The sequence below is a fragment of the Aulonocara stuartgranti genome, assembly GCF_965226115.1.
Source record: "Aulonocara stuartgranti genome assembly, chromosome: 23".
Classification (NCBI taxonomy): domain Eukaryota; kingdom Metazoa; phylum Chordata; class Actinopteri; order Cichliformes; family Cichlidae; genus Aulonocara; species Aulonocara stuartgranti.
The window spans coordinates 45,122,347-45,148,870 of NC_138958.1; the positions used below are offsets into that span (position 1 = coordinate 45,122,347).

At 42.6% G+C, this 26,524-nt stretch overlaps 2 protein-coding genes across 2 annotated transcripts in view; both read left to right on the plus strand.

Moving 5' to 3' along the window:
• Positions 1-26,524, plus strand: part of LOC309701482 (uncharacterized protein) — a 2,150,955-nt gene that overhangs the window by 531,195 nt on the left and 1,593,236 nt on the right. The window lies entirely within an intron of this gene.
• Positions 1,681-6,037, plus strand: LOC309700212 (E3 ubiquitin-protein ligase TRIM62-like; the record flags this gene model as incomplete). Its single annotated transcript, XM_082523659.1, has 3 exons — positions 1,681-1,954; positions 2,059-3,844; positions 5,914-6,037. The coding sequence occupies 2 exons, from the start codon at positions 1,681-1,683 to the stop codon at positions 2,598-2,600; spliced, it is 816 nt and encodes a 271-aa protein (XP_082379785.1). The 3' UTR covers positions 2,601-3,844; positions 5,914-6,037.

A 26,524-nucleotide genomic window follows, 5' to 3' on the forward strand; every position in this document is an offset into this window, starting at 1 on the left:
AGGAGTGACTGGTCCAAAAACAGACCTCCACAATTCAGTCATGAACCTGCAGCAACAATGTTCTTCAATCATGGAGCTCAGCTGACCATGTAAGAGAGCTGCTGACTCATTTACGGGTGTTTGAAATTCTGTGACCACTTTGTAATTTTAGTTTATATTTTAAAAGTGTTTTTATTTGTAGTTGCCTGTATTTTTATTACACTGTGTGTAACGTGGTGGTTTGTGCTGTTTGGGATCGTTTTGGTGTATTTGTGTCAGAACATCAGATAAATGATTTCATCACATTTTAAAAGAAAGTATCAGGATAATAATCTGAACTGAGTCATCAGAAATAGAAAGATGGTCTCAACAGGCCACTGAGCTGATCTCCAAAGAAATGCAGAAGATTGAAGAGTCCGAGGCTGTTTATTTGTCACAGGCATCGTCATACACGTACAACACAGTGAAATGTGCTGAGCTGCTCCTGTGACTGGACAAAAGATTATAAACAATCATTAAATGAAATAATGAAACATTGTGCAGATGTAATGTTAAAGTGCTTTGTGCCACATTAGCACAGCATGTACTGACAGAGCAGTGCAAGCAGAACAAAGCAAATGAGCAAAGTGATGTAAACAGAGTAACTGAACAGAGTGAGCAGAGTAATATCAGCAGTAATGAAGCAGCAGGATCAGTGTAGCAGCGTGTGACGTCATAATGAATCAGGTATGATCTGAAATATGACAGTGAGACAAGAACATGATGTAAGGTCCTGTTTAAACCCTGATGGTGATGCTATGAGGGGAGCATGTTCTGATTTAGGACTTGGATGGTCTGAGGATAGAAGCTCCTCTCTGTTTGTGTCCTGATGGTGCAGAAGCTTCTGCCTGATTGTAGAAGGAGCTGAAGCCAGCATCATCCCAGAGGTGAAGCTCCTCTGTGTGCAGACCTGAGGTCAGATTCCTCCAGGCTGATGTTCAGGATCTACAGAAACGTGTGGTTGTAGTTATTGCTGCACTGTGTGCTGACAGCAGATACTCAGAACAAAGCGCTGCACACGTGTTCTTTACAAACATCTGTACATATAAAATATGGATCATGGCAGTGAATGAACACGTTTCTGTCATTTGTTTCATTGGCTTCTTTTTTCTGCCTGTGTTCATGTGATTCATGTCTAACACATAAACAGGTTTGTAATCAAACATCACATCATCAGGGAGGCATCATGAAACAAAGTTACTGCTGGAGGCTGAACTCAATTTGGTGGCAATGTTCAAAAATATCACTCAGATCATTTCAAAGCTTTTAGTTCTTCTTCTTCACTTCTGTAAAATAATAGAAAGGAAATCAGAACCCAGAAGTTCACTTCCTGATGACTGAACTCTTTCAAAATAAAGCTGAAAGCTCTGAATGTGACACCGCTGCTCCACCACAGTTTTTAGAGGAGGTCAAAGGTCAGTTCAGAGTGATGGATCCCAAACTTCCAGTACATCCAGTGAAGGACATAATCAGCTCTGTGATGAAGGCTTTTACTGTGGAGTTTGTAGGCTGATCACTCTGTGTTTAATAAGACAGGCAGGAACAGCAAAGGAAACTTGGATTCTGAACTCAAACACAAGTTTCTCCACTTTGACTTTTCTCTGTGACCATCAGAGCTTCTGCACAGTGTCATCAAATCTGGATGTTTGTCACTGACAGTCAATGATTTTAGTGATAAAGAAATGTGTTCACAGAGGGAGGAAGAGGAAGAGGAGTGGTGTCTGTGAGGAGGAGCAGCTGTCCTGCTGTGCTTTGTGTCAGGACGTCCTGAAGGATCCAGTCTCTACCAGCTGTGGACACTGGTTCTGCAGACAGTGCATCTCCTCATACTGGGACCAGTCTGCTTCATCAGGAGACTGGTCCTGTCCCCAGTGTGGAGAAAGATCCAGAAGCAGAGCTGGACTGCAGACAGCCAGTCAGAGCAGCTGTGTACAAAGTAAGACTGAACATCTGTCTGCTGATGGACTCATTTCTGAAAACTGGACTTCTTGTTGTTGTTCAGACATTGAAGAGTTTTCTTTCTGTTTTTCTTTCTTTCAGCAGATGTTGGTCTGCAGGAGGTTTTAGATGAACATAAGATCAGTCTGAGGAGGAGATGTGAACGTGTGACTGAAGGAAGTGATGAAACAGGAAGTAGAACCCTCCTCAACAGGATCTACACTGAGCTCTACATCACAGAGGGACAGAGTGAAGAGGTTCATAGCCAACATGAGGTGAGGCAGCTGGAGACAGCTTCCAAGATGGACGCCCTCCATGACACTCCAATCAGGTGCCAGGACATCTTTAAAGCCTTACCTGACCAACAGAGACCCATCAGAGTGGTTCTGACCAACGGCGTGGCTGGTGTTGGAAAAACCTTCTCAGTGCAGAAGTTCACTCTGGACTGGGCAGAGGGCTTGGAGAACCAACATGTCAGTGTGGTGGTTCTGCTTTCATTCAGGGAGCTGAACCTGATCAGAGATGAGCAGTACAGTCTTCTGGAGCTGCTCCATGTTTTCCATCCAACACTACAGAAGGTCACAGCAGAGAAGCTGGCTGTCTCTCAGCTTTTGTTCATCTTTGACGGCCTGGATGAAAGCTGACTTTCATTGGATTTCACCAACAGGAAGCTGCTGTCTGATGTCACACAGAAGTCATCAGTCAGCCAGCTGCTGACAAACCTCATCCAGGGGAATCTGCTTCCCTCGGCTCTCGTCTGGATAACTTCCCGACCTGCAGCGGCCAATCAGATCCCTCCTACATGTGTTGACAGGCTAACAGAAGTACGAGGCTTCACTGACGCCCAGAAGGAGGAGTACTTCAGGAGGAGATTCAGTGATGAAGAGCTGTCCAGCAGAATCATCTCCCACATGAAGACATCCAGGAGCCTCCACATCATGTGTAGAATCCCAGTCTTCTGCTGGATCACTGCTACAGTTCTGGAGCACATGTTGACTACAGAGCAGAGAGGAGAGCTGCCCAAGACCCTGACTGACATGTACTCACACTTCCTGCTGGTTCAGACAAAGAGGAAGAAGAACAAGTACCACGAGGGACATGAGACGAGTCCACAGGAGCTGACGGAGGCTGACAGGGAAGTTCTTCTGAAGCTGGGGAGGCTGGCGTTTGAACATCTGGAGAAAGGAAACATCATGTTCTACCAAGAAGACCTGGAGCAGTGTGGTCTGGATGTGACAGAGGCCTCGGTGTACTCAGGAGTTTGTACAGAGATCTTCAAAAGAGAGTGTGTGATCTTCCAGAAACCAGTCTACTGCTTTGTTCATCTGAGCATCCAGGAGTTTCTGGCTGCAGTCTACATGTTCCACTGTTTCACCAACAGGAAGTCAGAGGTGCTGAAGGACTTCCTGGGAAAAAAATACAAAGAGTCATCTCTGGATGATTTTTTGATGGAAACACTAACAAAATCCTTCAGGAGTAAAAATGGTCGTCTGGACCTGTTTGTTCGCTTCCTTCATGGCCTCTGTCTGGAGTCCAACCAGAGACTCTTAGGAGGTCTGCTGGGTCAGACAGAGAACAGTCCAGAAACCATCCAGAGAGTCATCAAGAATCTAAAAGAAAGGAAGACAAAATCCTCTCCTGACAGAAGCATCAACATCTTCCACTGTCTGATGGAGATGAACGACCTCTCAGTACATCAGGAGATCCAAGAGTTCCTGAAGTCAGAGAACAAATCAAAGGAACTCTCTGAGATCCACTGCTCAGCTCTGGCCTTCATGCTGCAGATGTCAGAGGAGGTTCTGGATGAGTTGGACCTGAAGAAGTACAACACAACAAAGGAGGGACGACTGAGACTGATTCCAGCTGTGAGGAACTTCAGAAAGGCTCGGTGAGTCCAGATGTGATCATTAATATTATCAGTTGGTGATAGTTTAGTTACTCAGTCATAAACTGCAATCATTTCTTATTTGAGGTCACACTAGGGCTGCCACAAACAATTATTTTTGTGATTATTTGACTAATCAGATCAAAAATAAAACATACAGCTTATTGCACCAGCATGCATCTGCTGTTATGTAACTATCATTAGCTTACAGCTAGAGTTTTTAAGGTATGTGCTAACTAAAAATAAAGACCAGATGATAGTTTATTAAACTTTTAATGAAATTTGCAGATTGTAGCAACAAACAGAAAGGCCCCCAAAATGTGTGCCGAGTTCTTCAGTGTGATTTCTCCACGGTGAAAGCACACTGTGCTCCACATGGTTATGAAGATCTTGATTAACCACATTAGCTTCACATTAGTAACTTTGTCCTCGACAGCTCGGCCATCTTCAGAACCTGCCCAGGAATTGAACTGCACATGTGCACTGGCTCCAGACGTGGGGTTGTCCTGCATAGTCAGTGGTGTCAGTAGATCATTAAGTAAAATAATATGTAACTAGATTCCTTTGAAAGAGCAACCATGGACGACAAAGCTGGGCGGAGTCTGCTCTAAGACACCAAATGAGCAAATGTTTGCTGACCTGTATCAGTGATCACCTTTTTGTTGGCCTGGTCCCCCAGTCCTCCCACTCCCCCCGGTCCTCGGTGGATGCTGTCACTTCCTCTGACACTGGCTCACCATTTATGTTGTGTCAAAAATCAAACGTGAAGATCTAATTTACTCTAAACTCTCTGACTGTTACTAATATAGTCATAAAATATGCAACAACCACTGGAGATGGAGATGAAGCTTCAACTTGCAGAAAATAGTTTATTAAAATCAGTTTGAATAAACCCAAGGCTCAGAGCAAAAGAGACAAAAGCGCCCCCAAGTGGTCAGACTGTAGACGAACAGAATAAACCCTATCAAAGACAAACACGCTGGAAGCATCTTTTCTAACACTCCAGTATTTATTAGCATTTATTATAAATTTATTGTGACTTTGAAGACGTTCAGTGTTTCCTTTGGTATAACGGAGGTCTGACTACAGTCCAGTAAACACACTGATTAGGATTATAGATTAAACTGCAGTAATACTTTCACAGTGTGCAGTGATGCACAGGTCCGAGTGGTTTTACACTGAAATTCTCAACAACAGGAAACTATAAGAATTTGTTACTCTAATAATAAACATAGAAGAAGAAAAACATTTTTCATTTAGAGTTGATGAATATAAATGAATTTGAACTTTACAAACCAATCAAAGACAAACTGATCCATGTGAGTTTATAACAATATTCAAAGGCTGCTGCTGGACACAGACAGGTAACATCATTTTGACTTGCTGTCACCTGGATCTGGAGTCATAAACACTGAAGCGCTGAACATTAATACAAGTCTGTTTCTGCCAACTAGTGATAAACCTGCAGACTAATGGCTCAGAAAGCTAAAACGAGCCAATCATTTCTGTGTTTAGTTCCCCTGAAATCAGATGTGATATCAGCAGCTCTGAGTTCATTCATCATTATTGTCCAGTGATGAGATTTCTGCTCCGTTTGGTGACAGTCCGCAGATTTTTCCTGAGTGTGGACGTGAACAGTCGTACCTGACAGCAGCAGGTAGCAAACAGAGATCGTCTTCCCAGCTGGAACTCTTCACTGAGCTGAGCTCATTCAAAATGTTCTGGATTCAAGACAGGAAACAGTCCACATGTGTGTCTTCACTCTGACTCTGGATCAGATCTCACTGACAGACTGTGGACATTATGGAAGCCTAAATGTGACACCATCTTCCTCCTTCATCTGCAGATTAAAGCCAAACAAAGATTCTCATTAAAAGTCTGCAGGTCTGAGAGAGACTCAATCGTTGTGTCATGTCAAACACAGTAAGAGGAGCTGAAGCACAGATGTGAAGAGCAGATGTTCATCAGATTATGACCTCACTCTGTTTTGTCTTCATATACATTCAGTCTGTGTTTATAATGCAGACTTTCTGCTTTTATAATAACACATTTTGTATTTTCTATGATCACAGACTGGCTGACTGTGGACTCTCAGGGACTCATTGTGAAGTTGTGGCCTCGGCTCTGAAGTCCATCCCCTCCCATCTGACAGAACTGGACATTAGTAACAACAAGCTGCTGGATTCAGCAGTGAAGCTTCTGTGTGCTGGACTGGAGAGTCCAAACTGTCGACTGGAGACTCTGAGGTGAGTTCACTGACTGCAGCTGTTGTTGTTTTTCTATATTTCTGATCTTTGATATTTGAAACGTTCTTTAGTTCCTAAATGTTCAGGATGTGTCTGAAGACAAATGTGAAGAAGTTTGAGTGCTTTCAGAAATGTTGTGTCTTTCCAAACGACTGAACAACAGTTTTCCTCTTGGCTCCAAATAGAAGTTACAGACTTGAGCAGCGTTCATTTAAAGGCTGACAGAAGTGGAGTGGTGACGGGGAGATGTGTGTCAGGACAGCTTTTCAGCCTCCACAGGTTCATGTTGTGCTCCATCAGTCAGTGAAGATGAAGTCAGTACTGGTGAGGCTGTAGAGTGTGTGAGGGATGTGAATGAGGCTGTTGGAGATCTGATGATAGCAGATAAAAACAGGCTGCAGAGACTTTGAGCTTGTGTGGAAACAGACAGAGAAAAGAAAGACATGAATGTCAAAGCTAATAAAGGTGAAGTTAGGAGCTGTGATGATGTTCATGTATCAGAAGCTGATCTGGCTGCTACAGAGACGACCCACACAGCTGCTGTGGTGAGGTTTGTGTTAAAGCAGAGGAACACAGGCCCAAACATGACAGCAAAGCAGGTTTCAGGCTCTGTGAGAGGATTTCAAACAGAAGCTGGAGAAGAGAAAGGACTACAGAAAGAAGGCAGCTGAGACCAGTCCAAGTGTTTCCATGGAGCCCAGTCTAACATTCATTTATACACTAAGGTACAGAAGTGAACGGGAAAATGAATCCATAGTTTCAAATGTAGAAATAGTTCTCAGTTCATTTACAGAGTTTAATACATTTCATGAGGAAATGTTCAAAACAGCAGCTGAGAAGAAATCTGCTTCACAAAGTTGGATCCAATTCCAATAGTTTGTGATGCACTTTAACGCAGCGTGAGCAGTTCACTGCCTAACCCCACAGAGACTGTCAGTCTGGACTTTTCTTTATTTCTATTGGCTGTCAGTGAGATTTCAGAGCAATCAGAGACTGTGGGTCTGTGTATGAAGTATAATTCACGTGCAGTTGTTGAAGTTGTAGAATGAGAAATAGCAGTTTGGGGTATTTCCTGCTTTCATTGTCCTGCTTGTGCTGATGAAAATGTTTATTGACGTGTGAATTCATTCTTCAACGCTCGATTCTGCCTGAACAACGAGAAACTTTGCTTATTTTTGTGTAACACAATTCAAAGTAGGGCTGGGTATCGTCACTGATTTCTAGAATCGATTCGATTCAATTCGATTGGAATCTGGGAAATGTTGCCTCAGACAGTCAGAAATATTATAATTCAGATCAGTATATTTACATATTTTTGTATCTATAAAAGGGAAGCTGGCACTTTCGCGACTTTATCAAAGGTGTGAGCATCACAGCAGAGGCCTTTGTGTCAAAGTAGCTGAAGATAAAACACAGAAAAACATGAAGCTGATTTTCCTGGGATTTTATAAAAATATTCTGCAGTAGATCAAAAACACATAAACATTACCTGATGCTGCTGAAGTGAAGCAGAGCAAAGTTACACCGTTTTTATTACAAACACAGCGTTTTGCAATTTGCATAATTTTAAAAAGTTTAAATTTGTTCAGTATTGAACGGCAGAAATGAGGCTTTCTTTTCGAAAGTAAGTAAAAGGAAAAAAAACAGCGGCCGACAGCGCTGTAAACAACGGTAGACTTGTGCGTAACAAGCAAGCGAATAATGCAGAAAACAGATTTTTAGACGGGAAACTGTTTTTGAAGTACAGAGAGAGAGAGAGAGAGAGAGCTGTGCATGACGTGTGATTTTATCCTGGTGGAAGCAAAACAGCAAAAGTCAGAGTGAGTTCATGACGATGTTTATGTGAAGCGTAGTTTGGATCTTCTTTTGCTGCTGGTTCAGTCAATATTGTTTGGAGAGAGATAAAACTAACAGCTTTAGAATCAGCGTAAAAAGGACGTAATAGAATAGAATAGAATAGCCTTTATTGTCATTGTACAGAGTACAACGAAATTGGAGTGCCACTCCCTTGGTGCAAGATTCAAAAATAAATATAAATGTAAAATATAAAAAGTACAATAAAACAATCGCAAGTATTCAAGCAATAGTAAGTAAGATATATGCAGGATAGCAGCATTACTATAATGACAGTATGAATAGCAGCATAATATAATGGCAGTGACGGTATGGTATAGCTAAGCAGGTTCAAACAGGTTAAACACAAAGCGCGGAGCCGCCGAAACATCAGAATCAGCGAGCTGTCGGCTTTCAACCCCGACCGTGTCCGTGCCATCAGGTGAGAAAAGCGACATCTCACTGATTCTGATTCGCGGGTCGCGCTGTGTGTTTAAGTCTTTGTGCAGAATCCGTGTTCCTGCTCTCATTTACTGTCTTAGCTGTTGTTGAGATTTTGTGAGATTTCACCAGAAATTCTGGAATTTCAAGCAAAATAAATTTATATTAAAAAATAGATTCAGGATTTTAATTAATCGATTTTACGTTATCCAAGCCAGAATTGATTTTAATCGATAAATCGATTATAAAAACCCACCCCTAAAAGCGTCCTATTAGACCCATTAAACACTAACATAGATGAATACTCAGATTTAAACCTTTATTGTTTCACAAAGGGTTAAAAAGGGAACGTCCACAGTTTAGACTGCAGCAGATTTTATTAAAGCAGTTTGACAGGAGCAAAGCAAAAACACAAAGAATAAGTGTTTCACATATTAATACATATAACATAATAATAAAAGAAAAGCAAAAGAATGATAAAAAAAGAATGAAAAAGTTGTCCAGAGCAGCAGGATGTCTGAGGTCTGCAGAAACACAAAAACACAGCAGCTAAAAATAGTTGTTGAAAGAAAACGAGGTGGGAGCTGCTGATTCCTGAGCTTTGATACTGGATTAGCTTCAGTAGTTATTCCCATCACTGCTGTAGGAGCTACATTTAGTCACAGCTGATTGTCTTCTTTGACCAATCAGAAGACTACTGTTGTAAAAACAAGCAGACAAAGAACCAATGAGAGTGAAGAACAGGATAAAGAGCTCGTGTGATGGAGGCAAAGCAATAATCAGCAGACTGTAGCAGTTTCTATCTGGATGAAAGTAGAAGGAGCTCAGCGGAGCTCAGTCCCATATCTTTGGTTAGAAACAACATCAGTGATTTCCTGCTGCTCGAGATGATTCCAGCAGCTCTCATTCCAGCAGCTGATGAGAGAAACAGCTGATGGCTCACAGCTCGTACACTGTTGGATCTCCAGATGTTCACGTGGCTGAAGTCTGTGAAGAAACTGTGGTCCACGTAGTTCACACGGCCTCAGATTGGACCGAGCTCCCTGGATCACTGCAGCATCCTCAGCTGGTACATGGACGTCTCTGCTCCTCAGTCTTGGAGCCCCTGCAGGTCCGTCCACACCACCAGGGTCTTCTCACTCACCTTTCCTTTGTCCTCGTCCTTCATCGGCCGTGCTGTGTCTTTGTTCCTGCGGTGTTGTTCCCACGATGCAGCGCTGATGTTCCCTCCTTGAATGCACAACAAGTACGGTGCTGGTCTTTCTCGGGTGGAGCAGAAACAGATTGAAGTCTTTCAGGCTTTAGTGCCGACTTCCCTGACAGAGGCTGGACTCCATGGTCTGCACAGGAGGCTTCTACACTGTGTGGAGGTGACTCCTGGACTTGAAGACAGGCTGCAGGTACATGTGTGATGAAGAGGAGCTACAGCAGTGTGATGGAGCTGCAGGTGTGAAGGAAGTCCTGCTGTCCTGTCCCACCCTCATCTTTGCTTCCTCTGTCTTCTCTGGACTTGTCCTCCTGTTTCAGAAACAGCACTGCTTCATGCCGAGGGTGGACGGGAGCGTTGGCTCTGATTCTTTTACCGTCCACCACAAGGAGACACTGATGCTGACCTCCTGATTCATCTGCATGTGTTCTGCTTCACACTGCTCACCTCCACCAAAGACTTCACAAACATCTTCTTTCTTTGAGTCCAGTTTGTCCCACAAACACTTCCAAATCTCCTCCTCTGAGATTCTGCAGCTTCTTGCAGTGTGACTCAGCTGACTTCTGACAGACCACAGACTGGCACAGCATCCACATGTGTCTCCTTTCAAACAGGCTCTTGATGTTTCCTCCCACATCATTCTGGCCTCTCAGTCTCCTTTGTTCTCCAGCTGGTGAAGCTTCAGTTTTCCATGTTGGTAACAGTAAACTACAGCCTCTGCTGTCAGCTGGGTAACTAAACAGAGCTGCAGCACGTCTCTGCGGTGGTGCTACATCCAGCCTGCAGACGGCCGTCTACATGTTGTAGTGGTTTACAGTCACCAGGGGGCGCTGTCCCAGCCATGCAGGCAGTGGGCTGCTCTGCTTGTGCTGTTGTTGGTGAAGCTGAAGTGAAAGCGAGAGTTAAAACACTGAACAGTGTCCACTGAGCTTCTTATGCTCTTCTCATGCTCAAAGAAGTTTAACAGGAAGGACGACTCGTCCATCAGGCGTCCAGCTGTCCGTGACCGTGTCCACAGCAGAGTGTGACCGAGGCTTCATGCTAACACGCACACATGAAGCTAATACCACCACGAGCAGCTGCTCAGTGGATTTGGAGGACAAATGTCTGCAGCTTCTCACAGGCAGTATGCAGAATGTGGATCTCCACAAAGACTGTGGAGAGCTCGTCCCACACTCTAAATCCAAACTTGTCTGCACAAAACTTCTCACACGTTCCCGTCACAAGTGTCTTCTAAGTGAAGCTACCAGGTTCAGGTCCAGCTTGTTTATCTGGAGCTGCAGGAGATGATCCATCCTCACAAAGCAACACAGACAGCAGATATGCAAACACACAACACAACCAAAGGATTCTCTCTGCATGTCTGTGGCTGATGCTGCTGGAACGAAGCTGTTTGAAACCTTGTTGTTCTGCACTTTGGGACCAGAAGAGGAAACTGAAGCTCTGTGCAGAGGGTTCAATGGAAGCAGCCAAGCGCTGTAAGTGTCTGCTGTACAGGGATGCTGGTTCAGCTGTGGCTCAGTTTCACAGTGTGACTCAATAAAAGCAGCAGGAAATCAAAGCTTGATGCTTTCATCAGTGTGGAAATAAGAAAGTTTCCTGTGACAGACGCTGGAGCTCTTTCACTCTCAGCTTCACAGTTTCAGCTTCAAACTTCTTCCAACATGTTTCTAACACGGCCACATTCCACCTTAATGGAGCTGATATCTTGTGCATCAGCACATTTTCTAAAGGCAGCGATCACATCTTTAGTTTTGGATGTTTAACTGCAGATTGTTTATGTGTTTATAGCACATTAATTACAGCAGCAGCGTTGACCACAGTGCTGTACAAGAATCCAAAATAACTATTAAAATAACTCCTAATATTAATATCACACATCAAATATCAAATAACTCTCATGCTGTATTAAAAGCCAGTGAATACAAATGTGTTTTAAGAGCAGATTTACAGAGACTGACAGCAGGAGCTGGGGCTGTTCGATAGAACGATGTATATATGATGACCATATGAAAACGTCTATCGTTTCATATCACGCTCTTTGTTTCCTGCTTATGTGTTTGTGTTTTCCAGATAAAGCTTTCAAAATAAATCTGAAGATCCTGTTGAGAGTTTTCAAAATAAACACAATACAGTACTGCGGTCGCTCGTTTATCGAGTTACGTTCTAAAAATAAGTCTCAGAATGAAGTAGCAGCTTTATGTTTTACAAGTATTATAGAAGTTTTAAGGCAGTTAAACCCTCACTGCACACTTTCTACACTTTTCTCAGACAGGCATGAACATTTTCACACTTTTCTCTCTTGTTTAAACAAAGTTCAAACCTTCATAGAAAAATAAGTTCATTATTAAAGAATGAAAGCAAAGTGTTTCTGAAACGTGTCAAATCAGCCTTTGCTGGCATTAAATGAGCTTCTGTGTGAGGAGCACTCGTCCATGGCCTGGGCTCCTCGCTGTCAGGTAAAGTTTCATAAAGCTTTTGAGTTTTTCTGCAGATAATGTTGGTGTCCAGCACGATGTTCTTTTTCCTGCGGTCACTGAGCCACAAAGCCAAAGCTGACTCCATCCTTACGATGTTCTTGTTGTGGACAGTTACAACCTTTTTGCCTCCTTGTTGAAACTATGATGGTCAGCATCTTCCTCTGCCTTTGGCTGCTACCACAGGTGCAAAACGTCTCGTCATCATTGTTGTTTGTTGGGACAAAACGTACAAACATACAGTGCAGCACTGCAGAGTCACACTGCTGTAAATTTGAACACATTCTGTACTGTACAGGAGACACGGCACGAGATTGGCTGACAATGGTCTACAGCCAATCAGGACGCAGAACACAATGAGCTGTAAAAAACAAAAACATGCAAAATTGCACAAAAAAGATCAGCGAAACAGCGAGGCCGCCAAAGGTGAACTGTGTTACAGCGAGGGACCAGCGTATATGTGGTTGTTGGGAGGATAAATGTCTTTGAGCTTGTGTCAGAAGACGAGCTGCAGCTTTCTGGACCAGCTGCAGTCTTGCCAGGCAGGTCCCACTAACTCCAACATATAAGGAGTTACAATAATCCAGCTGGGACGTCATGAAAACGTGGATCGCCCGTTCAAGGTTTTTAAAAGATAGAAATGATCTCACCTTAGATAAAAGCCTCAGTTTGAAGAAAGACCGCTGTACAACTGAGCTCAGCTGTTTTTCAAATTGCCGTCAAATATAAGCCCCAAATGTAATAATGCGATTTAATAAAAGAGCTGAACCAGTCTAATAGAGCGCCCTTGATGCCGCCATGCTCCAATGGTGAGGTCAAGATGCTGTGGTCAAGGCAGCGGTCAGATCCAAAAGCACAGCTGAGTCTCCTGATCAGTGGCTGATAAAAGATCATTAAGAACTTTTCAAAGTGCAGTTTCAGTGCTGTGAAGAGCTTTAAAACCAGACTGAAACCTTTACAACAGATTGCAGCTGAACAAATATAATCTTTTACAAAATCTTCGACAGGAAGGGAAGCTTTGAAATAGGCCTGAAGTTTGAGCAGACAGAGGATCCAGATCAGGTTTTTAGTACAGGCTGTACAACAGCATGTTTAAAACAGGCTGTACAACACCTGAACTAAGACTGCTGTTAAAAATCGCTAAGATGTCGGAACCGACAACCTTTAAAATCTTTTTAAACACGTGTTGGAACAACTTCATTTGGACAAGATGATGTCTTTATAGCATCACATCGTTCCTCCACCTGATCAAACCACACAGGCTCAAACTGATCAAAAACAGCTGAGCAGGTGAATATTTTAGCCCCGGTGCGATCTCGGGCGAGAGTATCGATGATGGCCAAAGGGCAGCGTCCAGCTCTACGGCCGCTGAAGAGCAGACTCAACAGACGCGCGTGATGTGGATCCTACTGCTCTAAAACTGGAGCTTCTTCAATCCATTAAAGAGGACATTAGTACGCTGTTAAAAGAAGAACTCAGAAATGCATTGAAAGAAGATTTTGACAATATAAGGGCTGACGTGCAAGGACTGAGAAATGAGATCGCTAACAGCATGGCGGCGACGTGCAGCGAAGTTGATGGAGTAAAGGTTACAGTGAAAGAAGCTGAGGATGGGCTGTCAATGTGGAGCGATGAGGTGACCACCCTGCAGTCTACAGTAGAGAGTATGAAGGAGGAGCTGTCTGACCTGAAGGATAAATGTGATGAAGGCAGGAAGCGGAGAGCTAACATCCACATCATAGGGATCCCAGAGGGCCTGGACTCGAGCTCCTCCACGGCCGTATCCGTGCTACTACGTGAAGTGCTGGGTATGGATAAAGACGTTATTGTCGACCGCTCACACAGGAGCCCTATCCTGAGAAAGCCAGCTGGTGACCCGCACGCCGTCATAGCCGAGCGTCACTACTACCAGGATTGTGTGGCTACGCCGTGCCAGGGCCCAAGCCCCGCTTGAGTTTAACGGACAACCTATTGCAATATTACGACTGGGCGATATGACCCAAAGTTCATATCTCGATATTCTTTAGCTGGATGGCGATATACGATATATATCTCGATATTTTTGAAGCCAGAAAGTACGAACAAAAAGAGAGTTCTTAGTCAAAGCTGTGTCCCAAATCTCACACAGGCACATTTATTAACATACAGCGTAGATGTACATGAAACAATTACTCAGGAATAAATGATCAGCATTTATTAAATAATAATGCTCCATAAATAAAAGAAAACAATGTTGTTTTTGTGCATAACAAAAAGCTCACAATCGTGCAGTCAAAATGTAAACAGACGCTGAGCATAATAACAAGCAGCTGCTCTGTTCCCAGGTTCTACTGCGTGACTGACAGCCTGGAGTTTGAAACCCTCTTTGTAACCGTGTCTCTTACAGGTGCCATTTATGGTCCTTATACACACTCAATACAGTAATATTACGTTGAAGCAGAGTACGTATCACTCCGCGAGGCTCCTCGTAGCTGTAATGCTCCAACAATCCATCAAGCGGTGCGGCCTCGTAGCTGAGCAAAGTCGTACCAAAACATCTTTTGAAAGGTTTCTGAGCGCCGTGTAGCACATAAAATGGGTTCGAGGTCAGTAAGCACAACCAGAATTCATCCATAAGCCGCACTGTCGATTTATGAGAAAATTACAGGATTTTAAGTGCAGAAAATATAGTTTATGGTTTTCCTTTGATCTTAGCAAATATCTACGCCTCTAATTGGGACGATCACAGATTTTTCACTAATGTCTTTGCGCGGCTCCCCAATATGTCATCACACAATATCATCTTTGAGGGAGACCTAAACTGCTCATTATCTGCTATGGACCACAGTTCACACAAAAGTACACTTAGTCCAAACTCAGCATGCGTCATTCAGAGCTTTCTTGATCATTATGGGCTGGCTGATGTATGGAGATTTCATAATCCTGCTTCACATCAATACTCTTTTTTTCTAATGTCCATAAAACATATATTTGTATAGAAAAACGTCTCCCTTTAGTTACAGAATGTGATTATAAGACTCTGGTGATTTCTCCTCTTGTTTTTTCAATGTGTATTCCTGATGCCTGCTCCAACTATCAGCCATGGAGATTCAACTCAGTGTTGTTAGCAGATGAAGAGTTTGTCAGTTACAAAAGGTCTCAAAGACATTTTTTTTTCTATCAATCAGACACCAGAGATGTCATCATCAGTCATTTGGGAATCTCTAAAAGCATCTGAGAGGCCAAATAATTTCATTTTGTGCCAAACAAAGTGCAACACTGAAAGAACATCATCCATAAATATTGAGTAAGAACTGGACTCTCATACAGCGAGACTCAAATGCCTTTAAACATCAGCTTATCCTGCTGATCCAAGTCCAACACTGAGTTTGTAAAAACATGTTTGTCAATCATTTTGTTTGGTTTCTGAGGAAAATGATTCAATAAGTTGCTGCTAATACACAACATTTCATCATATTTCCTCATAACCCTCTTTTGTCTGACCATTTGATCCCATTTGAATTTGCAATAAAGGATCCACAGAGTTTGGTGACAATAATGACAGTAGATGTTTGTGTGAAAGTGCTGGAAGCAAATGAGTGTGTGATGTTCTTTCAGTGTTGCACTTTGTAGACGCTCCCTGAGCACTGGTCTCACAGCCAGCTGCACATAGAGACCAGTGTTGTTAGTCCAGGTCAGAAGATGACTTGTTGGAATGAAAATGAGCTTGTAGTTTGTCTGCTTTAATAATGTGACTGGAAAAAGGTGTTGGACTTCAAATATGTCCATTTCTGTCACACTTCACCTTTAAAAGTGAAGCCATGTGGTTCCTGGAAGGAAAAACACGACTTTTTCAAGTCTTTGTCCTGTTTTTATGAGAAATGTACGACTTTAATGTGAAACATTCAGAGTTTTTTCTCTTGTTGTGTTTGTTTGAAGCTGCTTCCTGTTGGCTTCAGCTGTTTGGAGTTTCCATTTTCTAAACTTCTACATTCTGAACCTTCTTCAGCTCTGAACAGATGATGAAACACTGAATGATTTCAAGCACTTTGTCTAATAAACTTACATCTTTCATTCTTTATACAGATTGTGGAGCTGTGGTTTGTCAGAGATCAGCTGTGATTATCTGGCAGCAGCACTGAAGTCCAACCCCTCCCATCTGAGAGAGCTGGACCTGAGATACAACTACAACCTGCAGGATCCAGGAGTGAAGCATCTGTGTGGTTTCCTGGAGAGTCCAGGATGTAAACTTGAAACTCTGAGGTCAGTCAGCATGTTTTAGTTGTGCTGAGATGAATAAGATGTGAAAGTTGTGCTGACACTAAACTGCAGACATCAGGCTGATATTATACTGATCCACACTGAGGATCTTCATGGTAAAGTCTGTTTTCTTCTTCTCTGGTTTAGTCCATTGACTGCAGCAGAACAATGTTCACATTTCAAACCTTCAAAGAAGAAGAAAAATCCTCCACTGGAAAATTCACTGTGAAACTCTCAAACTCTTCATTGCACCTTAAAGTCTGTCTGACACTGAAATCCAAAGCAAAATATGCGTTTGCTTTACAGACAGCAGTCCAACACAAACATACACACATCATCCAAAACACAGTCCAACATCCAAATCTCCTCCACTGCCAGCATGAATGATGGGAAAGAGAAGGAGGAACACTCTGACATTCAGGGTTAGAATGAGTTTCATCAAGCAGACTGTGAAGATCAAAGCTGCATTAGAAAGCTTACATGAATGAATGAGTGGACAGAAGTGGACAGAGATCATCTGAAGCACTTCAAAGGCTTTAAATCAGCACATTTCTCTTTATTCTTTATCAACTCTGTTAGTTTCTCTCAGTTTTCTGTGGAATGAAGCTAACAGCAGGCTAATAAGATGCTGACCAATAGGTTTCTATTAAAGGTTGTAATTTGTATATGAAAAAGTGCTTTGGCTCAGCAGGGATCAGCTTACAGGTAGAATACAGCTGCTGGATGGGATTAGCATGTCATAGCTATCTACCAAACTGCTAACTGGGGGATTTCAGGCCATCTATGGATCATTTTTGCTAACTGTTTATTCAGCTTAGGCTCACAGGGCTGCAGCCTGTGCCCTAGCTGTCATAGGGCAAGAGGCGTGGTCCACCTGCACAGGTGAGCAGTCCATCACAGGGCCAACAGAGAGCGACAGAGAAGCACTCCCTCACATCCACACCTACAGCCAATGTAGAAGCACCAATGAACCTAAGCAGCATTTCATTGGACTGTGGGAGAACATCCAACCTCCACAGAAAGGCCCAGCTGACCAACAAGCTTCAACCTACAACCTTCTTGCTCTAAGGCACTAGTGCTAACCACTTTTGCCCATTTCAGCCCAAATCCTGCATCTTCCTGTTTCTGACTCCAGGCCAGCTCCACTAACACTTTCTCATCAGACACTGCCACCTAGTGGAGGAAGTCTTAGTTCCATTTGAAGCTTCAGATTACAGTTAGTTCCTTTACAAAGAGGTGGAGGTGGTGGGGCCACAGCACCATCATCACTGAGTGCCATAGGACACTTAACCTTTGTTTCCATATGCTGGGAACTTCCTGTTGTTCCAAGGAGGACTGGAAAATGTGTGAAAATCTCCCAGTCAGTTCCTCACAGCACACTTCAATCATTTCCCTCCCACAGCATCAGGACCAGGGCTTTTTCTCTCTTTGGTCCCACTAAGAGATTTCCACACAAACACCTCATCAGTGGGACTCTCAGAGCTACCAGCCCTTTGCTACAATCACAAAGCTCTTCATTGAAATCAATGATATCAAAGCTGGAATCAAATGAGTCCAAGTCTTCTGCTGATTCAGCATCACATTCATCTTTGCTCCTTGTTCTGCATCCCCACCATGGACTTCATTCCTTTCCAAGCCAGCCTTGAGTGTCCTTTATTCAGCTCATCCTCTGCTTTACTTTTACACCTGATTTTAGCTGCTTCATCTCTCTTTCAACAGGTTTCTGTGCCTCAATCTTTTTCTTCTCTCCCTCATAACAAGACAGCTTCTTCTGCCTGAGAACATGTTGGAGTGATTTACTAATCCAGGGCTGCTTATTGGGGAAAATACTTCCTGTTTCCAAAGTAATCCCCATTTTTCCCAGAAAGAAATGTCAGTAGAAATCGATGATCTAAGTGAGAACATGAGCCTTTCAAAAGTCCCAGTGGGTGCAGTCAAAGCAGTCCCTCAGTCCCAGTATAGAGTCTTTGGTCCAGACTGGAACAACTGTGTGCCCAGTTTGAGCTCTCTTCAGTGCTGTGACCTGACAGACCCAGAGGGGCCATCACATCACATTTAGAAGCTCCCCTGATGGAGCCACAACACATGTCCAATACTTAGTCTGTCTTGTTGGACCAACTGGAAGAAATGATTCAAGGACTTAGTCACAGAACAGAGATTCAAATCTCCAAAATCCAACTGGCTGCATCAGGACATATAGTCTGAAACTCTGCACAGTTTCCTGTTTGAAGCTGCTTCCTGTTGGCTTCAGCTGTTTGGAGTTTCCATTTTCTAAACTTCTACATTCTGAACCTTCTTCAGCTCTGAACAGATGATGAAACACTGAATGATTTCAAGCACTTTGTCTAATAAACTTACATCTTTCATTCTTTATACAGATTGTGGAGCTGTGGTTTGTCAGAGATCAGCTGTGATTATCTGGCAGCAGCACTGAAGTCCAACCCCTCCCATCTGAGAGAGCTGGACCTGTACTACAACAACCTGAAGGATCCAGATGTGAAGCAGCTGTCTGATCTTAAGAAGAGTCCAGACTACAGACTGGAGACTCTGTGGTCAGTACAGTGATGGAGTGAGTGGGTGGTGCTGTCAGCAGTATTGTACTAAACACAGTCAGTATGAAACAAAGATCCAGTGTTTCCTGTAAAGCTGCAGCTTCTCAGTGAAGCTGTGAGAGGAGAACGGTGACAGGCTTCAGGATTGGACACAAACACTTCCTGTTTCTCACCCTTATGGTCACCATAGTAACGGCTGACACGCTCTGATCAAACACTGTCAACAGCCAATCAGCTCTCTGAACAAAGCAGCACGCAGACCAATGACTGCATTGATTTCCAAGTTTAAAGCAGTGAAGAACACAGTCTGTAGGTGAGGAAGAATTTAGTGAGAGCAGATGTTTGGATGGAATTCCTCCAGTTAACAGCTGGAACCGTCCATCTGGATTGTTGGGCTTGTTGTTGGGGTTCCTACAGAGCTCAGAGTGGACACACCAAGGTTCTTCTAATGAATGAAAGTCCAAACTCAAACTAGGAGGGAAAAACATTTTCAGCAACTTCAATAAAAATCCAAAGATTAGAAAAAGTGAAGCAACAATGAGTCCTAGTACAGTCCCAGCACTGACGTCCCTGCTGCTCTTTATACTGGATGTGCTGCATCACTGACTGACAGCTGATGAAGAGTCTCTGGAAACACTCGTTTATCTCCTCTGCTCTTCCTCCTTCTCTCTGCAGGTGGAGGTGATGATGGTAAACAGGACGGTGTGTGTGCTGAGAGAGGAGCAGCTGTGTCCTGATGACCCAGAGAGGTTGAAGCAGCAGCAGCTTGTGTGTAGAGACTGGGCCATGTTACTGGGAGGTGGAGAGGAGAGCTTCATCCAGCAGTGACTGACAGAGGAATGAAGTGCAGATGACTGTCAGTGCTGCAGAGTGAACTGCTCTGAGAACAGCTCCACTGTCAGACACAATGTAGAGTCCAGCATCAGCCCTGTGTGTCCCTCTGGATCTGACAGAGGATCATCAGTGTATCTGGACTGCTCTGCTGCTGCTCTGTCCTTCTACAGTCTCTGCACAGTCTCTGTCTCACTCTGGAAAGATTTTACAACTTGTTGTAATTACAGAACGTTAATATAATATTCCAACATGTGATCTTCTCTTTATTTCTGAATCTTTACCAAATAAAGAAAAACCAAACTAACAAACAGAAGCTGTCGTGTCCTTTTTCACCACATCTGTGAATCTTTTCTGTGTTTTTCCTCTTTTCCTCCTTCCTGCAGCTCCATCTTCATCATTCTGTGTCCAGTATATGTGAACACGTCCAAAGCATCTGAGCCTCATGTTACCCGTTTGTGTGAGTTACGCCTGTCGTTGTGTTGTGGTGTATAAATAAGGGGCAGGAGACAGCGCTGGATCTCTGAGTTCTTTACTCTCAATTTCTGCAACATCTGCAATATCTAGAAATGCAAACCTGTGAGCTGTGTGTGTTGTGCGTCTGCTCGGCCACCTCTCCTCCGGCCATGCTGGAAGCAGCTGTGCGTTTGACAGTTTTATCGACTCGACAATAATCGAACAAATTAAATGTTCAAAAATATCAACTTAAGCACTTCAAAGTCAACAAAAAGCTTAAAACAATGAAATAATATTTCACTGACAAAACAACAGCTCATAAGAACGATACACAAAATAATACAGAAACAAACAAATAAAAGTTATTAACCAGGATCCATGTTTTTGTCACAAACACTGAATCAGCTGATTCACTCTTTATGTTTCTGAGTTTGTTTTGTGATTATAGTTCTGGTTTCTGTTTCTGTGTCTTCACTGTGTCCCACGTCTCCTTACTTTGGACTCTGTGTTATATTTCCTGTTTTACTTTGACAGTCCTGTGTTACTGTTTCCTGTCTCGTGTGTGTAATTGGTCCCAGCTGTGTTTCCCTCCTGTCTCCCGTTCCCTGATTACTAAACTGCGTCCACGCCGCCGGCGCTCCTCTCCACAGCTGGATTCCAGGATTTCAGAGCATCCAGCTGTGGTGAGTGATGGAGACACTTTCTCTGCTCCCTCAGTAATCAGGACAGTTTATTGAACATCAGAGGACATAAAGGACTGTTTTTCACCTGCCCGTTCTGAACCTGGACATTAAAGACTGCTGGCTTCAAGGACATTAATCCCAGTGTCAGCCAGCCAATAACAGCCTGTGTTTTTCAGCTCTTTAGGAGTCAGAAATGAGAAAGACACAGACTGCTAACCGCTCCCTGCAGGAAATAAGCTCCGCCTCTTCCTTTCCTGTATATGAGTGATTTGATTCTGACATGAGACACAATGAGTTTCCTGTTTATTGTGACTTAAAGCGAGCAGCAAAGACACTAAACTGTGTGTTTCCAGCTGAAGCTGCTTTTTGTGTTGCTCCCACAATCCTGTCTAAAACAGTCAGTGAGGAAAACTCAATGTGACTTCAGAGTGACAGAGGTAAGCGACTCATGTTGTAACTGACGTCAGACGCGGAGATTTTGGCGGAAAATTAAAGCGAATGGTAGTTTAGAATTGAACAAATTCCTTTAAGCTTCAGTATTACCAAATACACTTATCAATAGTCTTCTAACTAACAATATTTGTCTAAATCATCTCCAACACCCTGGAGAACAACGGGGAGAGTTTAGAGGCTCTCCAAGATTACATTGATCAGTGCTTCCAGGATCTTGTGATGAAGAAGGCTCAGAGTGCAAAACCTTCATCAAAACCCACCTGAAGCTGCTGGAGGACACGGTGAAGAACATCGCCTTTGATAGAGTGCATCGCATCGGCCCCATGCGGGCTGCGACCGGGAGACCACGTCCTACTGTGGCCAAGTTCAGCCACTTCAAACAAAAGGAACAGGTGAAAAGTCTCCGTGTCCATCGGTGTTTCTCCACGTCTCTCTGCCTTCTTCGTGTCATCTCTGTGTTTCCCTGCTGCCCTCATGTTTTCTGCTTTGTCTGTTAGTTCTTCCCAGTTTAGGTTGATGTTCACTTCTTCCCTCACCTTTGTTATTTTCACTGTAAATAAATCTCCACTCGCATCTCCACCGCCGTCTGCATCTTGGTCCTCATTCACTCCACCACACGACTGCTGCCCCAGCTGTGACAACTTTTGATGTTTCCTCTACATTTACCTTTAAAAATTATTTACTTTGCCTTGTTTGGTATCATTTGGTATCAGATGGCCGACTTCTAAATGGCCACCATGGTCACCACCCAACTTGAGGAGTTTGCCCCCTCACATATACTAATGTGCCACAAACAGGACTTTAACATCACCAACCATTCCTATGTTATTACGGTGTATCCATATAACTGGCCCACCCTGTACAGTTATGCTTTCATGTTGACATACTGTATTAACACAATTCAGGGAGGATTCTAGGATCAGAGCTTCGGGGGGCTGAGCACCCAGAGAGCTGCCCAGCCAGCCAAGATACACTTTACTCGTCACAATGAGACTTCTTCCCCGTCTCTGTCGGTCCCTGCATCCTCCCTGTCCTCATGTTGTCTTCGCCTCCTTTATCAGTCATCATAATTTTACCATCTCTGTGCAAGTCTGCAAATTTCTTTATTAAATCAAAAGATTCTTAAACCCATCAAGTCTCTCTGTATCTGGGTCCTCGTCACAAAACATGACATCACTGTTTTGTACTTTTTAACAATTTAATCCCACATTTGTGAAAGAAAAGCAAAACACTTTTTTGAAAAGTCTGTAACAAAACCATCAATTCTGATCAAGGTTATTTAAATGCTGCCAAAGAAGAATGGATTGGAATAAAAAAAATACATATCCTAACCTTAATTACTGGAGGAGAATAATGAATGATGCTCATAGTGAGTAAGAAGTAAACTGAGTGCATATTTTGGACAGAGATTCACTTTTAATGTGTTTGTATAATATAATACAGATACATAAAAACACTCCTGAAACAGAATAAATTATTACAAATAAATTATTACAAAATATTAAAAAATATTATGGATACTTTTGTTGTTAAAATGTTACCTCTCAACCAAGTTCTGCCTTTTATATTTTTAGTAGTAGTGTGTCACACAAACAGGAAATATTGTCAAAAAAAAGTAAGTAAGTGCTGAAGCACCCCAAAAATGAACCAAAGCACCCCAAAAATGAACCAAAGCACCCTAAAAATGAACCAAAGCACCCTAAAAATGAACCAAAGCACCCTAAAAATGAACCAAAGCACCCCAAAAATGAACCAAAGCACCCCAAAAATGAACCAAAGCACCCTAAAAATGAACCAAAGCACCCCAAAAATGAACCAAAGCACCCCAAAAATGGGCTAAAATCGCCCCTGTTAACAAATAATAGCCCAACAGTCACTTTTATGCTTACTGTAGCTGTTAGCTAAAAACACTAATTTAGCTTAGTTTGCCCTGAATTCAGCTTTGACAGACATGATCGACTGTTTCCAGTAGAATTCCTCGTTGTCATCTTGTTCCCTCTCAGAGCCCCGTATGCTTGCAGAGACCCCTACAGTAGGGAAATGTGCCAAAGAACGTCCAAAACATTGCATTTTAGGTTTATTTATGCCTTACACACAATCCCAACTCTTTAGCTAACTTAACAACTTTGGCTAAAGTCTATAGTTAGTCTTACTCGTTTGTACAACATTTCTGGATCGCCACTGTTTGAAATGATATGACATATGACTCTCACTGAGACAGCAAACTTTGTAGAAAACACAACACTTCTGATTCTCTATCTAGCTGTTTGGTCACAGCTGTAGATTACATTATAAGTGGTTGTTCACTCTTGTCAATAATTACATTTCTAAATTCTATTTGTGCAGTTACATGTAAACAAAGTCCAATATTGTATCTAAATGATTGTGTTATGGTGGGACAGTTTCCAATTTTGTTGTATTATTGCACTAGGTATGACTGTGCAAGAGTTATCTTATCTTCCTTGCTTGCACCACACTCTTTGCAGAAATGGTGCACAGCAGCACTGCATCATGTTATTGTGTTGTATAATATACCAGAACTAATACAAAGCAACATCCATGTACACTATAGGTCCATGCCAATGTGCCCAAATGGGACCTCCATAAATGGTAAGGGGCGCAAAGGCACTTTAAGACCAGTGGGCACACCGTCGGTGCACATCCGCTCGGATGCTTTTTTCTATTCATTTATTTCCCTGTTTATTTATCGATGCACAAAAGCAATTATCTCAGAGACACCATCCTCTTAACAGAGACTCAAATCAGGAACCTGCAGATTATTAGTCAGCAGCTTTAACTTCCTGTCTTTGTCTCACTAAACCTTCCACGTGGAAACTTGAGCTGCCCACTCAAGCACAGTAGGCTTTAACTGGCTCTGCTCAAGTCACTTCAGTATCTGAGAAACTGTCTCGATGCATGCCAAAGAACACTTTGACAATACGCTTGTGTTGAGTCAAATCCACCACAAGCATATTCTATGGCAGTTTAATTCCACTCCACATAAAAATAGTCACGTATTATTTCCCCCCACCACACTTCCTGCCAGTAGCTGGTGCCCCCACCCACAGTGCATTAGTGGTTCTCTGTGTTTAGTGGCTCACTCTGGGCGGCTGCTCGGTGGGGCCCGGCCCCCTGGCTCTGTTGGGCCTGTGCTGTGGGTGGGGTGCCCTCAGGTCTCGGCCCTCTGGGCCCATTTACTGCTCAGTAACATTTAATATCTATTATTTACTACTACTTACTAGCCTACTTACTGCATATTATTGGTTGTTGCTGTGGGTTCCCCACTGTGTTGGTTTTTCCTTGTGTTTTTCAGCAGATGATGAAATAGATTTTCAGTATTTTTTCTCTCTTCCTCTCCATCTATTTCTCTTCTTCTCTATTTTTCCCTCTTCTTCTGTTAACTTTCTCCCCAGCTTATCTTTTTTCTTCTTTCCTGACCCCCGTTCTGATTCTAATGACTCAAAATAAAGTAAAATCATCATCAAATATGACTATCAAGTGGACCAGTATAGCAAAAACCATAATGGTGGCAGAGGCCACAGAGCCAAGTGGAGGATTTTCAACGTTCAAACCAGATAAAAAACAGAAATTAAATGGTGTTAAAAGCCATGAATTCAGGCAATTCATTCACAACATAATTACAAGTTTTACTGGACGTTAATATTTTTCTCTTTTTTCAGTGCAAAACAAACTAACAGTACACATGATGCTGCCAAGTTAAAATGTCAGTGTCTTTTATAGATAGCATGTCTAGCATCATAGTTTTATAGATCACGTAGTCAGGGTAAAAACTCCATCTCTGATTATTATTGTACATGACTGTGACATGCAGCGGCCTCAGCATCATGATGAAGGCGACCGGAGGAGATAGTTTGGTAGACATCGATGTTTTGCCGATGAAGGCTCATGTAGCGGTCCTCTTTGTCCTAAACAACAATTTACACTGTCATTTACATTTAATTAAAGTGCAGCTTAAAACACAGACATAATGCACTGCAGCCTCGGCACAATTAAGTGTAAAACAGAACTATGGAAAACTGACAAACATCTGGCGAGTTTCAGATCCTGTTAAGTTAGTTAGACCTGATCTGTTTTCTCTGTTAGGATAAAAACATCAGAGGTCATGGGGTGAAAAATACCTCAAAAACAAGACTAGCTATGTCTACAACTAATGTGTGGTGTTTTAAAAGAACCTATGAGATACTTTGAACACCACAGTGGCTGCTGTATGCAGTAATGTGCTCAAGTGATTTCAAAGGGTCATTTCATGAGTTTAAATGCGTCAGTAAAAGTTTTCACCTGCGAGGATTTCTCCTCAGGCTGTAACCACAGGTTATCACAGCCACACTGATGAGTGAAGCAGCAGCAGAAATGATGGGAACTGTAGCCATGAACTTCATGCCAGAAGAATCTCCATCGTCTGTTGAATGTTGCCACACACACACAAAAAAACTTCATTTTGAAAACATGAAAAGTCACGAAATTTGCATTAACCTGTTATATTAAAGTGGAAAACATGTTTATCTTTTCATTACATTAGAGTTACAATTGCATCATTCAAACACTTCACTGATGAAATAACAACAAAGTTGTGATTGGAGCAGTTTTATAATGAAATTTTAAACAAATTAGCCAGAAGAAGAGCTTAAAAATATTCCAGATGTTCATCTCCTGACTGAAACCTTTCATTAATCCGCTGCAGGCGGGAATGACGACCTCAAACCATGTATGACAGAAAAGAAAGTGTTAACGCAGTTCCAAACATCCACCTTGAATCTGCGGTGTGGGTATAAATAGAAAATGTTTTTACCTCTCACAGTCACACTGAGATGGAGAACATACAATCCACCACGAAATCCACACTCACAGGTGTAGTTCCCACTGTCTTCAGATGTTAAGTTGAGCAGGTGGAGAAACACAGTCTCATTTTCTTTGATCAGTGTGAACCTGGAGTCACAGCCATGAATAAAGCCTCGGTCGTAACGATAGAGCAGACGACACTGTTCTCCTCGGCTCCTCTCTGTGCTGATCTCACACAGTATCATCACAGTAATATTCAGAGTTGTTTTGCTGCATATTTGAGTGGAATCGGGTTTCTTTCCAATTGTCTTCACAAGAGTCTCTATAAATTGTTCCAGTTAAAATGAAACAAAATCGGGATTATAGTTTCTATATATTTGTTGTTGTGGGAAAATCAATCACATATATTATTTCACTAACCTAACTAAAGCTTTCTTCTTAAACACCTGGCTTTACAGCTTTTCT